The following is a 16,302-nucleotide window of genomic DNA, read 5'->3' as shown; positions in this document are numbered from 1 at the left end:
AAAATAGGTGTCTTCTCCCTTGCTGTTCCAACAACTACTTCATTTTATAAAAGCAAGGTCTCCTTATTTATAGAAGGGAATATTATGGTTGTTCTTCTAGGTGGCAAATATTAAGAAAGAAACTCATATTGTTTGGTACAAAGATGAGAGGGAGATATCCGTGGATGAAAAGCATGACTTTAAGGACGGCATCTGCACCCTGCTGATAACAGAGGTAGGTGGTCACAAATGCTAAACCACTAGCTGCATGCCCTACATTCGCCTCCAAACAGAAACTACATTCTGAAACTATATTTGCTTCATGCCCAGAGCATTTATAAATTTTTGTACCTGACTACTACGGGAATAAAAATGCTTCTTTCACTGTGATCATGTATAGATGTCCAATAGTGAACCAGTGGTGGCTGCATGTCACAACTCTTGTTTAATGAGCTAACTTTTTTCATATGTGAGCTGTTAAATGGCTCTTCTTTGTACTTAAGCCTCATAACTTGTTTCCTAAGAGGATAAAGATAGACAAAATACGTGCAGATTTTGATGCACTTCTTGGCTTAAGACACTTCCAAATATTTGTGACCACACACACACACACACACATCCTGGGGCTTGAACTCAGTGCCTGGTAGCAGTCACTGAACTTTTTTGCTCAAGGCTTTTACTCTACCACTTAAACCACAGTTCCACTTCCAGCTTTTTGGTGGTCATTGGAGGTATGAGTCTCACAGTTTTTCCTACTTGGGCTGGCTTCGAGCAGAGACTCTCAGATCTCAGCCTGCTGAGTAGCTAGAATTATAGATGCAAGCCATCAGCACCTGACAGATTATTTTGTAATAAGTGAAGCCAGAAACCAAATTTAAAGACCTTGGGCTCAAATCACTATATCCTTAAATAGCAAAAGAAAACAAGCAGAATCACTAGCTGGAAAAATTATTATGGAGGAGGGCATCTATTAGCTGTTTGTTAATTGCATGGCTAGATGCTTGTTCAATGTATGTTTTCATTGTGACTCATAAATCGAAGACCTTACAAATGTAAACACCATACCCTGAGCTATAATAAACTGAAATATGGCATATTTAATCTCCTCCTAGTTTTCCAAGAAAGATGCTGGCTTTTATGAAGTTATCCTAAAAGATGACCGAGGAAAAGATAAGAGCAGATTGAAGCTTGTGGATGAAGGTCAGTCCACTAACTGCTGGGCTCTGAATCTGAGGTCCTGGGTACATATTACTAGAATAACGATTGAGGCTGGGCTGACATGTGGAGGCATGCTGATCATTTTTGTCCCCATATTTTGGTTTAATTAAAATCCCAGCAGAGTGAACAACTGTCTTAACCCAAAACCATTCCGCTTTTTCTCTGCCTCCAAATCAAAAGTATACTTTTGATCTTCAGAGAATTTTACAGTCTACAGTCTACCAGGCATCTGTTTTCTATTTAACTCATCAATTTTTTCCAACTCTAAAAAAAAGAGTTCCAAGATCAAAAACTTCTATCAGGAACATGTTGAAAAATAACCCATTGTTAAGGGTGACAGGAAAGATTTTATATGAAATTTGAAGCCTTGCAGTTATTAGCAAAGCAAGACAGCAACTTCCACTTTTCATAGGACATTAAGGACAAGTATATAATGATATGGAACCTTACTGTCTCCCTTCAGATTTCCAACTTTGTTCCTTAACAAGAACTTTTAATAGTATTGCTAACAAACAGAACAAGCCTGACTTTGATTTTTACCTTCCTACACTTGGGAGAAGCAGGACTAAATAAGTTTATTGGCAAAAGAATTATTAGCTGAGAAAAGCCAAGCAGCCTAGATGGTTAGTTCATTATGAATTGATGACATAGATAAGAATGCTTCCTGAAATGTGAACTAAGACTTCCTGGGACTTAAAAAGAAAGAGAAGTCTAAAGCCAAGAACATTCTTGGAACTCTGAGTGTAGCTCTTCCCTTAGAATGTAAACATGATGTTGATAATTATGAAGAATTAGAAGGAAATATATCAAAATAAGCAGGTGTTTTTAAAAAAAAACTGATAAAATTGAGTCATTTCCTCAAAAAAACTAATTATAATTGATTGATAAATTCACTTTGTGTCAGCGCCGTGTGTGTGTGTGTGTGTGTGTGTGTGTGTGTGTGTGTGTACCAGTAATGAGGCTTGAACTCAGGTCTCACACTCTCTCTTGGCTTTTTTGCTCAAGAATGGCACTCTTTCACTTGAAGTATACCTCCACTTTCATTTGTGGGGCAAGGGGGAGTGGTTTTTGTTGTTGTTTTGCTAGTTAATTGGAGATAAGATAGGAATCTCTTAGATTTTTCTGCCAAAGTTGGCTTCAAACTGGAATCCTCAAATGTAAGCTTCCTGAGAGTAGCTAGGATTACAGGTGTGAGGCACCAATGCCCAGCTAGTTATACATTTTTTGAAAGCTAACAGTTTGAGATCTGATCTTACATTGGGCAAGTTCATGTTAAAGTTTCTTTATAAAACTCTATCCACAGCCTTCAAAGAACTGATGACTGAAGTATGCAGGAAAATAGGTAAGTCTTAATTTCCTTAGCTCAACAATGCTTCATCATTCTCCTGCCTAGATATATTACACATACATGAAATATATTGATTTCTTCTTTCAGCTTTGTCTGCTACTGATCTGAAAATCCAAAGCACAGCCGAGGGCATCCGACTGTACTCTTTTGTTACTTACTACCTGGATGATTTGAAAGTTAACTGGTCTCACAAGTAAGTACACAAAAACTGACTTGCTATGTGGAAATTGTTTCTCCACTGAGGAGTAGAGGAAGGAAAAAAAGGAGTGTTACTAATTCTCAGGTTTAATATTTAGGATCATAGGACAGAAATACCAGGCCATTCCCTTATTGCGAAGTTGGCTCTTTCCCTTGGCTCAATTCTTCCTTCATAATCTAAGAAATGTCACAGTTCACAAATACCTCTGTAATGGAGGCTTCGCTGATTGTCTCTAGACAGTTGTACAAGGGCTGTATATTTTGTCTGGCCTTCAGAAATACATTCTCAGTCCTCCTATTCTGGATACAGCTAACATGTGCTGTGGTCTCAAACAAAACTGAAGCTGTATACACCACGAGGTGCCATGTCTCCCACTTCATGAATGAATGGACTTTCACCAAAGAAGCCTCATCAAGAGGAATCTCCAGCCTCGCTGCTGGCTTTGTTGGACATTGGAGTACTTCTCCCTAGTCTACCTCTAGAGAATTTCAAGATCTCAAAACAAGTTTAAGGATATGTGTTTGAACTGGATTCAGCCTGAAGATCTATTCTAATCCCAGGCTGCCTTTGTGAAGTTATAGAGGGAGCACATCCAACCTCACCTCTAGGATCTCAATAGAAAATACATTCCTAAACCAAACCAGTACTTCTTTTCCCAGTCTTGACAATCCTAACTCTTGGCTTCCTTGAGTCATCCTGAACTACAAGTGAGAAGAGACTAATAACCGTTCTTCAGAGCCCCACTGAGCAGAGCGGCCTGTAACATCCCCAGGAGGATACAAATAACAGGTTATTACATTGTTCCTTCAGTGGGCATGGACCATATGCTGATCACTGCCCCAAGTCCTCGGCTATGTGCATATTCCATAGTGACTGCACTTTGCAGTAGGTACTCCATATTCTAGTGATGAGGGGATGCTCAAGCTCAGTGAAGTGACATGATAAAGGTCATACAGCTGACTAGATAAACTCAAGTTCTGGTGTGCTACTACAGAGTAGGGTGAATATAGATAACAGTAATATAGTATACATTTTTAAAGATTTTAAAGTTTTTCACCATAAAGAAATGACAAACTAGGTGCCTGTGGCTTACATCTGTAATCCTAGATATTCAGGAGGTTAAATATGAGACTCTAGAAAAAAGCTCAACTGGAGGTATGGCTCAGATGGTAGAGTGCTAGCTGTGAGCAAACAAGCTGAATGAGCCCTGGTACTGGAAAAAAGGAAGAAAGAAATGTGTTAAAGAAGATAGATATGGGGGGCTGGGGATATGGCCTAGTGGCAAGAGTGCCTGCCTCATATACATGAGGCCCTGGGTTCGATTCCCCAGCACCACATATACAGAAAATGGCCGGAAGTGGCGCTGTGGCTCAAGTGTCAGAGTGCTAGCCTTGAGCAAAAAGAAGCCAGGGACAGTGCTCAGGCCCTGAGTCCAAGCCCCAGGACTGGCCAAAAAAAAAAAAAGAAGATAGATATGGGGCTGGGAATATGGCCTAGTATACAATATATAGTATATAGTGTTCGCCTCGTATACATGAAGCCCTGGGTTGGATTCCTCAGCACCACGTATATAGAAAAAGCCAGAAAGGGTGCTATGGCTCAAGTGGTAGAGTGCTAGCCTTAAGCAAAAAGAAGCCAGGGACAGTGCTCAGGCCTTGAGTCCCAAGCCCCAGGACTGGCAAGAAGATAGATATGTTTAACCTCATAATAATTTGTATGTTATTTTTAAATTTTTATTTTATTGTAAGGGTGATATACTGAGGGGTTACAATTTCCTAAGTACAGTAATGAATACATTTATGTTACAATATATTGTATTGTGTTATGTTACTGTTCCCAGCACTCAGGAGGTGGAGGCAGGAGGATCTCATGTTATAGATCAACCTACACTGTATAGTAAGACTCTGCCTTAAAACAAAAAAACCATGTTGCCCCATTAATATGTACAATGTTAATGTATCTGTTCAAAATTAATTTTTAAAAAGCAATGTAGTGCTGGCGGGGGTATAACTCATACCCAGCATGTACAAGACCCTGGGGTCAATCACCAGCAAAACACACACACACACACACACACACACACACACACACACACACACACAATCTAGATGGAGTAGTTAGCCAGAGTTGAATCTTACAAAGCAGCCATTGTGTTTTCCTTAAAATGCCACTACTTGTTTGTTGAATAGTGTTTTATTAATAGTATTCATCATTTCCTGAGTTTAAAAACCGTGAAGTGATAAAATTCTGGTGTGGAATGCCTGGGGTTTCATTTTTTTGTTCTGTTTCTTTCAGAACATATTTAGGGAAAGTAATTATGAATTAAAATAGACCAAATTCTAGGAAATTCCTCTGTGACATCCAGGACATTCTAATATATCAGTTTGAAGAATGAGAGAAAGAAAGTTAGCTGAACCATCCACCAAAAAGCTTTATAGTTTCTCTAAAAGAATTAGTTGTTAAAATTTGAGAACATTGAAGATATGTTTTAGAAATGGCTATTAGATGATAAGACATGAACTTCTTTTTTTTTCAAATTTTTATTATCAAACTGATGTACAGAGAGGTTACAGTTTCATACGTTAGATACATTTCTTGTACTGTTTGTTACCTTGTCCCCCATAACCCCCCCTCCTCCCCCTTTCCCTTTCCCCCCATGATGTGTTCAGTTCACTTACACCAAACAGTTTTGCAAGTATTGCTTTGTAATTGTTTGTCTTTTTTTACCCCGTGTCTCTCAATTTTGGTATTCCCTTTCAATTTCCTAGTTCTAATACCAGTATACACGGTTTCCAATATACTCAGATAAGATTACAGAGATAGTGTATATACAATCACAGGAAGGTGATACAAGAACATCATGACATGAACTTCTTAACATTATTTGGTCTTGTGAGCTAGGTGAGTTTCTTGGGACTTTCTGAGCCTATGAATGACTCAGGAATCAAGGATGTGACATCATGATAAAGAAACTTGGTCTTGACTTTGCTCCTATCTTTGATTGCAATCTTAGCAAGTCATATAATTTAATTGATTCCAAGCTTTCCTTTATATAAAATAGGAACAACCTGTTTAAAGTCTTTAATATAAGCACGGTGCCATTAGGAATGTTAGTTGGATATTAAATAACTCAATGTATTTATTATTACAAAGCATAGAACAGTTTGTCAACTCTCTAAGCCATATTCATGCTGAAGTCTGTGGAGTCCAAATGGATTTCTTTACCTAACATCTTATAGCATTTTAAGTTTTAATCTTTGTTGGTTACATGAAGAAACATTCTTCAAAGAATGTAGTGATATAAAAATTCACTTGAAAGCTAACATTTTTAAATGAATTTTTTTCAAAGTGCATCTTTAGAATTGTATTCCAATTATAAACTTAGCATGTGATTGTTCAAAATAGCACTTATGGTATTATATTACAAAGTAGAAGGAATTCATAATATGACACCATCCATAGTATTAGTAGCCAGTCTGTGACCATTTGGGGTATTTCTTTCCAATCTTTTCTCTATGTATTTTGGTATACTGTACTTTTTCTTATATCCTTACAGCTTTATAAACTCTTCCTGAGGTTTCTTTTAACAGCATGGGAGCACACCTACCTGCTTTTTTCTTACTTCATCTGTCACTGTATCATTTAGTCAGATTTACCATAGAAAGAAATATACTTCCTTTTATTACCTAACAGAGAACCCAGCTCATGTGTCTATTCATGACGTACTATAGAATATGAAGAAACACAATCAGGGGCTGAGTGCAAACCTCATTAATTCTGGCAGCTGCTCTGCTTTCCCTTCTCTTTTGGCTCTACTACTGAGTACACATTCACATACATTTTAAAATAGCTTTGAAACAACATATGTCAAGTGATGTCGGGCATAGATGAGCCTCCATAAGTGTGTTCTTCACTAGTTTATAAAATCCAGTTTATACACATAGATCATCTCCATAAAATATGCAACAAAATAGTACATAGTTTAGCTTTTTAGCTTTAAAGATTCCCTAATCCTAAAGCAAAAGCAAAGTAATTAACTTCACCAATGAGTATCAGTTTTGTAGTCTGCCTGAGGCCATAGGTTCTTACAAGAAACTAAATAAATGTTCAGACTGTCAGACCCAGGGCCTTGAAATCCACCTGCTATGTTTTAAGGACCATATTTTCTCTGAAACAGAAGAATTTTCCTATTAATTGCAGTTCAATATTTCAATTTTGACAAATAATTGTGAATTACTCAAGGTTTTGATACAGAGCTAAAGGTACACATGAAAGTCCCAAGGTTAAGAAATATATACACAGCAATTATCATGTAATTAGTAAGATGCCCAGAGGACTGACTTATGCCTTTTGAATGCCTGGAGTCGTTTATAATACGACCTTTAATGAGAGACAGAAGAACGTCTATACATGAAAACAACCAGTAACAATGTTTTCTTTCATTTTAACAGTGGGACTGATATTAAGTTCACAGACAGGGTTAAGAGTGGGGTCACTGGGGAGCAGATCTGGCTACAAATCAGTGAGCCCACTCCGAATGATAAAGGGAAATATGTAATGGAGCTCTTTGATGGCAAAACTGGACACCAGAGGACGGTAGATCTTTCTGGACAAGGTAAGCACAGATATTCTGCAGGTTCAAGTTTACTATAGAAGAATGAGTCTTTGAAAAAGAATGAGAGGAAAAAAAAAAAAAAGAATGTGTGCTGGTGGCCCAAGCCTTTAATCCTTGCCATTCAGGTGGCTGAGATCTTGGAGAGTCATGGTTCCAAGACAGCCTGAGGAAAAAAGTCTGGAAGACTTTATCTACAACTAATCAGCTGGGCTGGAGTCATTGGCTCAAGTGGTAGAGTGCCAGTACAGCAAGTAAACCCAGCAAACACAGAGCCCTGAGTTCATACTCCAGCACTAGCAATAAATTAATACAATTAAAAATGAAAAAAAACAACTCAGTACTTTGATGATATCAAAAGAGCTACGATGTTGGTAATATTAAGGAGCAGAAGTTCAACAAATTAAGTTTCAGAGCCTAATTGATTTTACTAGAGAATCATAAATAGGCAGCATCCCACTAGAAAGCTACTTCCTTGGCTGTGACAAAACACTTGAATTTTGTCAGATAGCAGGAGAAAGATCAAGGGAACTATGTCATGCAAAAAAAATCAGGTTAATTCACATTATATTTCTTCAAGCTATTCTTCTCATAGGGAGATTCCTTCGCCTTCTTTGGATGACTAAACCTATTCCAATTAGTTGCTGTGACTTTCTTTTTTTTTTTAACTGTCCTGTTTTTAAGTTCAGCTTGATAACATGGCAAATAGCATGAATGACTTCATTCTGCTTTTTTCTGGTCTGTTGGGGCCTAGTACAGGCACTGATCTAGACCAATGACCTCTCATGGATTGTATTCACATTGACTTTGATAAAGCAGTTTTAATCTGTCAAGGTGGAAGGAGCAAGCATCCAATGGGTAGGCAATCCATGGAAAGGAAGATGGAGATGTAAACATGGACAGAAAGCACAGCTTTTACAGGATGATGCTTACAAAGGGGGCTCACAATCTCTTCTGTAAGAACAGACAGTAAAAAGCAAAATTTGTGATGATTTTCCTCTGAGCAAAGAGTCCAATAAACCAGTTGCCTTAGAAGGACTGCCTTTTCAAGGGCAGAGGGACAAGTGTCAGCTCTAGAAAAGAGTAGGAGACCTCTCTTCCAAAATTAGAGGGGAATGAGTAGTTAGAAGCAGAGACAAATGATGAGAAGAGAGAGAAGTTGATCAGCCTGGCTGGATTCTTATGGCTACCTGATTTCTTGTCATCAGCAGAGAGAACAGAGGGTCTGGAGAGAAGAAAGTGGGGTGAAGAGAAGTGGTGATAGATGCATACAAAAGATTTCCAAACAGCAAATTTCAAAGATGCACAATTATAAGTAAAACAATGAAAACACTGACATTTCTCCCCTCCTAGCATTACATTCTTCCTGCTGCTCTTTCCTAAAGAAACGAACTAGTTTAGATGAATGTCACTAAAGGAACTGTGGCATTTTCCCCACATTTCTCTGTGTATTCAAGTACAATCTAAATGTGTCATGACTCTTCTGGTTTTCAATCTCAGAGAGCAGATTCATTAGAGAGCAACTTGTCAAGTCTTCATTGAAGCGCTCTGTGTGTGTGTGTGTGTGTGTGTGTGTGTGTGTGTGTGTGTGTGTGTGTGTGAAATCCCCTCCTCATCATACCCATTTTGCCCGTGAAGCATCACTGAGGACATTGCAAGAGTGGGAGTGGTTACTCTTGACACTGAACTTGGGCTTTCTTGCCTATGCTTAGCCTAAGCTTTGAAAACATACCTGATAGATGGTTTCCTCTGAGGTTTACCTGACTGTTGAAAACACAGTAGGAAAAGGGAAGCAGTATGTCAATATGTGAATGGATAAGCTTTAGATTCTTAAAAAAAAGTATTCTTGCTGGGCACGGGTGGCTCACGCCTATAATCCTAGCTACTCAGGAGGCTGAGCTCCTGAGTTTGAAGCCAGCTGGGGCAGAAAAGTCCCCAGGAGACTCATCTCTCCAATTAACCACTCAAAAACTGGAAGTGGTGCTGTGGCTCAAGTGGTAGAACGCTAGCCTTGAGCTCAAAGAGGCTCAGGGACAGTGCCCAGGCCCTGAGTTCAAGCTCTACAAGTAACAAAAAAAGAAGTATTCTTATTCTCTGACTCATCAAAGTGTATGTGGCTACCATACTTTGCAATACTCTTAAGCCAAAGGCTGTGGATTATCTGACCATTGACTCTGCCACCAAGCAGAGTGTCTTGAACACACAACCCTCCCGGAGCCCCAGTGTTGGTGGGGGTCAGGACAAGGCCTTTCTCTCAGCCTGGTAAGCCTACATCATCTCTCACTCATTTTACACATAAGCAAAAGTACAGCCTGGCAGTTTGAACCTTGACTTTATACGTACTATTTTCATCCACGAAATGGCTAGGACTGGACTAGTATCATCCTAAGAATTCTCTACACTTAAGGTAGTGTGATTCTTAAACCATAGAAAGCTGAAAAGCTGAGGTGAGAATTTCAAAACAAAGCTGTCCTTTGTCTAAAGTCTTTAATCAAAGGGTTCACTGCAAACATAGAGAGAAAAAATTATTTTAGAACACTATAGCTATTGTTGCCTAGTCTCCTCAGTCTTTTATCTCAGTTCCAATGGCACACACTGTGATGACTATAACTTACTTTGCCCGAAGATTCAGACCAGAACCCTAATATAAAGACATTTAAACTGTCTAGCTAGCTAGGAACTTCTGACATTGGGAATCATTTAATAAGAAAAAGCTTTTTGATACTCAGGAAGCTTAGTAGACAACCAACTTTCATTTGAAGCAGAACTTTGTTCCCATTTTCTCCCCTTAGATGGAGCTGAGCTAAACATTGCCTTTCTGCTTAAAGGGTTGAAGGTCTCTCACTGAGATGAAAGCTTCTGAAATCTTTTATTTTATATCTTCTTCCTAGAAAGAATTTGCTGGTTTTGTTGGGTATACTGAGTTATAGCATGAACACACAGGCAGCCTTATTCCAAGTTGCCATGGTTAGGTCTGGACTGATCACAATGGCCCTGGCCTTGTGAGTTTTAGTCCCAGTTCATCAGTAAGAGCATTGCATTCATCTAATTATGTTGTGTGAATGTATGAAAAGGACACAATGAAACTCATTAAATAAAAATCACAAGAAAGATACTTGTAAGGGGGGGGGGAAGGATGGGCTTGGAAGAGATGAGAGAGAATGATAGAAAGGGTGACATTGATCAAGATACATTGTACTCATAACCTGATGTATAGAATTGAAACCTCTTTGTACGTAGAGAAGAGGTAAATACAATCCAACTTTATTACACACACACACACACACACACACACACACACACACACACACACCACAGAGAGAGAGAGAAATATCACAGTGAAAGTCCTACATTGTGTAAATAACACACATTAATTTTGAAAAGGGAAAAAGGTTTAATTTTTGTCTTTTTTTCCTACAGCATTTGATGAAGCGTTTGCCGAATTCCAGAGGTTAAAGTAAGTTCTCTTCCTGTCCAGCACCCCTGCAGTGTAATAATATCCCAGAAGCTAGTGAGCTGCTCTCCCACCTAAGTGTTAGCTAGAAAGAGTCTTTTGTCTCAACAAGCTCAGGAAAAGCCCTGCTTGTAGCTGTTATGTTGAGCCGCCAAGCATCTCAGCAGCAGTGAAATGTAGCCAAGGTCAGCTACTTGGAAGTAACTCTAAAACAAAACTCTTCTTTGTGTGTTTGTTCGTCTCTCTCATCCACAGACAAGCCGCCATTGCCGAGAAAAGTAAGTCAAGTCACCTTCTTGCACACTTAACTCTGATGCAAGTTCAACACAGAATTTTGTTTTGCTGATGGAGGAGCTCATTTTTTTCTTTTTGAAATCTTAGGTGGTGTACATATGTTTTCATTTTAGTCTTTCAAGAATGTCTGTGGAAAGGTCTCAGGTTACATGGTCAGAACGTCACACAACTCCTACTTCAGCTGCTACCCAAACAGCCTGAGAAATACTTGTACTTGCAAATCACACAGCAGGTTGATAGTGACTTAAAGACACTAGGTGTCAGTTAACTAAGTATATTCCTGAAAGAAAAGAAATATTGTCAGCCTGCCATCAGGTAGGAGGTCATGTAGCTTGTTCCCAGCAAGCACTGTGGTTTTCCTGGGGAGCCCTTGGGACTTGAGAGCTGCTGAAGGCTTCCTCTCTGATTGTCATGAACCTGGAAAGGCTTTCCATGCACACACACTGCAAGGACATACCAGCCTGGCCAGTGTGCAGGCGCAGAAACAGGGTCTGTTGCACATCTGTCGGCTTTGTCTCATGCATACACACTGTCAGAACTCCCAGTGCCCTGCAGACCCCCTGGCATCTCTGACTAATCCACCAAACTGGGCTGCTTCTGTGTAGGACATGGGTGAGCCTGCTTTAAGTGAGGATGGGGGAGAGGACCATCAGGAGTAGAAGAGTGGGAGGGGAAATGATCTTCCTGCTCTCCAGTGGCTCCAGGTCCTCCAAAGTAGGAATTTGAACCCTTCCCTGCATTGGCCGCCACCACTTCCCTTTCCTTCCCTGGCCAGGCCCTGCATTCAGGAGATACATTTGGGGATGGAAGCATGGCCGGGGAGAGTCAGAACAGGAGAGGCTTCCTTTCTTGTCTGCTAGGGAGGAACCTTTCCCCCACATCACGGACACACAGCAAAGACCACACCCATGAGCAGCAGTTTCCTGCCACTCCTGGTGCTTGAACTCTGTGAACAGAAGTCTGACTGTCTAGGTCAGATACTCCTTAGAACTAGAGGAGACCTGAGATGTCATGCTTGTATGAGCTATAGAACATTTACTTCAAAAAAGTCTTCCCTGTGGACCTAATCTGCAAAGTAGGCAATGCTGAGTAATTTCCTACTCTTAAAGAAGAGATGAAGCCCCAGCACTTAGTCCTCACTGCCGCTCAAGTTGCCCAGAGGACTCCCACAGACACTGTGGCACAAGTTGGCAAATGTAAAATCCACCGGTCTAAGGCAAATCCAGCCCTGTACATTCTACAGCCAGGAGACCATAGCAAGTGACTGCTCTACTATCACACAGCAACTCATTCAGGTGGCAGGGGTGGGGCGGGGGGGGGGGGGAACCAGACTTTTAAGTGGTATAATGGAGCCTATAGGAGAATGAAACCATTTCAAACAAAGCTTTAACCAGACTCTGTGGAGAAAGGAATTGTAGAAATGAGCATCAAGAGTCACAAGGGAATTGAAATAGGCCCCCAAACGCCAGGCTAATAACCACTGTTAGGGGAAAAGAGAAAGATGTGTAGAGAGTACCCCCAGATAGGAGCCTTCCCCAGGAGCTCACCCCAAGCATTTGGCTTGACTAAGGAAGCAATCCAGGATTCCAGCACCTATCCTGTACCTTATCCTCTCATCTGGAAGCCTTATACATAGAGCCATAGTGTGCACAGTACTGCCAAGAGCTAGTAGGAGAGAAAATATGGATACTCTCCAGGAAAGGCTTTCTCTACACGAGCCTCCAGAACACTCAGCACACAGATTCCTGTTATGTAGCCAGTGCTTGCCATAGGGAAACCCGGGAAGGAGCCATGCCCAGCTTGGAAGCTATCCACTGAGATTTACTCTGCTGTCATCAGCTTAGCCCCTCTCAGCTGCAGAAAGCACAGGACTGAAAATAGCCATGACAGTTGTGCAGCTGGCTTTCACATGACTGTGCAATCCCAAAGGTGGTCCTTTAAGTACAGCAACAGGTTCTGCACACATACACAATATGTGGGCACAGAAGGATTAAAGTCCAGAATAACCAGACCATTTTCTTATTTGGCATATTGAAAACAGTATGAAATGACTGTCAGGAGATAAAAATCTCCATTAGGATAGTCATACCTTGGGGTGGTCTTGTGAGCATGATTGCTGGCCTTTGTCATCCAGTGACTAACATGGAATTCTTGTGTCTGCAGATCGTGCCCGGGTACTGGGTGGGCTGCCTGACGTGGTCACCATCCAGGAGGGCAAGGTGAGTAGGGAATATTCCTGTCCAGTCCCACACTCTGCAACAGGTCCCAGCACTGGATACCGTCCATCTTATTCCATGGCTTCCTTACCAAACACAGGGATAAAAGCACAGTCAGAGCTGGGTGGTTCACACTTGCAATCCTTGGTACTCAGAAGGCTGAGATCTGAGGATATGGGTTCAAAGCCAGCCTGGGGAGCAAAGTCCATGAGACTCTCATCTCCAATTAACCACCAAAATGCCAGAAGTAGAGCTGTGGCTCAAGTGGCAGATTGCCAGACTTGAACAAAAAGTCAAGTGAGAGCACAAGGCACTGAGTTCAAAGTTCAGTACCCCTAATCCTAAAGACAATGAAATGCCAATTCATGATGGGATGAAACAGATATTTTAATTTACCCGATTTTACTCCGACAAAGGAGGTAACAAGTGATCACAGAAGATGCTACTCCTTTCCTTATCTTGTGTCTAGTTCTTTCCTTTCAACTTCTGAATATTAGTAAAGAAAGAAAAATACAAGAATAGAATTTAACATATGTAGTGAATTTAACATCATTAGCCATTAGGGAAGTGGAAAAACACAATAAAACATCATGTTACAGTTACCAGAATTGTTATAATAAAAGAATGGGATACAACAACAGCAAACCCTGGAAACTATGTGGAGAACTGAGGGCTGGGCTAGGCCTTAGCATGTGCTAGGGTTTGTTTCAAGGGGGGAGGGGATAGAGAAACTGAATCACTTGTACATGGTTGGTGAAAATGTAAACCAAAATTACATAGCCTCTTAGAAAAACAATTTGGGAATTTCTGGAGGAAAAAGTGACTAAACTATTTACCATCCAGTCCAGCAATTGCATGACCAGGCATTTATCCCAGAGAAATGAAAACGTACATTCACATAAAATGTGAAAATGTTTATAGCAACTTTATTTACCAAAGCCCCAAACTTGAAAATCTGTCACTAAGGAGGGACATGTACCAACCATGGCATATTCATACTTCTCACCAATAAAAAGGACTAGACTATGAATATAATAAACAGTGGGGGTGCATCTGTATGGAACCTGAGAGCAAAAGGCAGTTCTGGGTTACATACTGAAGACCCTATTGGTATAACTTTTTGCAATGACTAAATTTTAACAGTGGAAAACAGATCAGTGATTGCTAGGAATTAGGAGCAAAGTGACCCAGAAAAAAGACCAAACCCAGCTTGGAAATCTCTATAAGATCAGTGGATTGTATCGTGAATGATTGTAAAACTGTGACCTTTGTGGAAAGGTGGATAAGAGATACATAGGGTCATTATTACTTCATACAACTGCATGGGAATTTATAGCTACCTGTTTTCAATAGAAAGTAAGATGAAATAAATCCATAGCCTAACTATAAATATTTTTGGAATCAGTGGACCTCAGCACAGACAGGAATCTTTCACTTCATATATGTTTGGCAGAGCCTGACTACAACTGTACAGATTAGATGGGGTTCTCAGAGCCAAGTAAAATGCAGAGGATGAAAAGTAGTTACATTATCTGGAGCAGCTGTTTCCTTTCCACTGCTGGGCTCTGTGAGGCAAATGAGATGCAAAGTGAACAGGTGGTGATTATGCCAATGAGGAGACTTCTAAACTGAGGCAGCCCAGAGACCACACCGAGCCAAAGGCAGCTCTGTTCACGAAGGAGGCCTGCAAATAGGACCCCTGTGTGTGCATTGATGACAGGCATTCTAGACGCCCGAAGCCCGGGCCCTAAGAAATCTCCTCACTTATTACTTCAAACTGTACCTCACAGAGCTACATGCAAGGGACTGCCTTAAGCCCAGATCAGCGAGGCTAATATTTATCTTCTGAAAAGGTCACATCACCATCCAACCAGCAAGACTAGTGAAGTCAGATGATTGTGTCTGATGTAGGACTCTCCCTCTATAAATCCTGTCTTGCAGGCTCTTAATCTCACATGCACCGTGTGGGGAGACCCTACCCCAGAGGTCTCCTGGCTGAAGAATGAGAAGCCACTGGTCTCGGATGACCACTGCAACCTCAGGTTCGAGTCTGGGAAGACCGCGTTCTTCACCATCTCAGGCGTGAGCACGGCTGATTCGGGCAAGTACGGACTGGTGGTGAAGAATAAGTACGGCTCGGAGACCAGCGACTTCACCGTCAGTGTGTTCATCCCGGAGGAGGAGGCCAGGAAGGCTCCGGCTGAGCCCCAGAAAGGCAACAAGAAGTCTAAGTGAATGGAGACTGGGCAGGCATGGGGACAGCCAGGCTGAGTCACCAGCACCGCTCCAACTGCTCTGTGTGAAGGGTTGGGGCTGAAAATAAGGAAATTGTGGTTGAGTTCTCCTTCCTATTTTGTGCTAGCTTGAAGGAAAACATCTAATCTTTTATTCATATTTTCTAAGCACGAGCTAGTAAAACGTTAATAGTTTTCATTACCTACAATGTATGTGTTGAGAAAAAAAATAGCAATAGCAGAAACCTTAGGAAATGATTTCAAGGAAGAGTCAAATCATGTTGGAGAGATGTGCCAGAGAGCAGAGGAATGTGCTGTGGGACAGAGTTTGGGCTGAATGGGTTTTTTTTTCCAGCAAGTTCTCCAGGATGGTGGTTACAGCTGTTCATCTTACTAAATGGAGACAGTAGCAAGAGCATAAGTGTGGTGTGCTTTTACGACAGCAATGTGCATGTCTCTGGGCAACCTTGTGGGCCGGTGCCTGCCTCTTCAGTATGAATAAAGTCTCCCACCTGCCTTCCCCCTCCTGCGTGGCTCTCTTATTCTCACTGCTTTGCTGAGCACAGACACAGCTGTCCCTTGCTTGCCACTGGTGAAGCTTGACTTCGGATGTACATCTTTTTGGTTACGACAGTATCCCAAGGGCAGAATCAGAGACAGTTCTGAGATTCAGAAGTCTGAAACCACTCTTGTTTGGTTGTTGTTGTTTTTTTGTTCTTGTTTTTTTTTTTTTTTATATATACAGCTA

General features: G+C 40.9%; 1 protein-coding gene across 3 annotated transcripts in view; it reads left to right on the top strand.

Annotated features, from left to right (window-relative positions):
- Myom1 (myomesin 1) overlaps nucleotides 1–16,074 on the top strand; it is a 158,733-nt gene extending 142,659 nt beyond the window's left edge. For all 3 annotated transcript variants that reach the window (XM_048363644.1, XM_048363645.1, XM_048363646.1), the window contains 9 exons: nucleotides 101–214; nucleotides 1,092–1,179; nucleotides 2,501–2,539; nucleotides 2,633–2,738; nucleotides 7,196–7,359; nucleotides 10,777–10,813; nucleotides 11,066–11,088; nucleotides 13,268–13,323; nucleotides 15,262–16,074. In XM_048363644.1, the coding sequence (XP_048219601.1) occupies nucleotides 101–214; nucleotides 1,092–1,179; nucleotides 2,501–2,539; nucleotides 2,633–2,738; nucleotides 7,196–7,359; nucleotides 10,777–10,813; nucleotides 11,066–11,088; nucleotides 13,268–13,323; nucleotides 15,262–15,555 (921 nt within the window). In that variant the 3' untranslated portion in view covers nucleotides 15,556–16,074. The remainder of the gene's footprint in view (nucleotides 1–100; nucleotides 215–1,091; nucleotides 1,180–2,500; nucleotides 2,540–2,632; nucleotides 2,739–7,195; nucleotides 7,360–10,776; nucleotides 10,814–11,065; nucleotides 11,089–13,267; nucleotides 13,324–15,261) is intronic.
- The last annotated feature ends 228 nt before the right edge of the window (nucleotides 16,075–16,302 follow it).

Source organism: Perognathus longimembris, chromosome 15 (genome assembly GCF_023159225.1).
Source record: "Perognathus longimembris pacificus isolate PPM17 chromosome 15, ASM2315922v1, whole genome shotgun sequence".
Lineage (NCBI taxonomy): Eukaryota > Metazoa > Chordata > Mammalia > Rodentia > Heteromyidae > Perognathus > Perognathus longimembris.
Note: the sequence above shows the minus strand (reverse complement) of the source record. Positions and strands in the feature narration are given on the sequence as shown.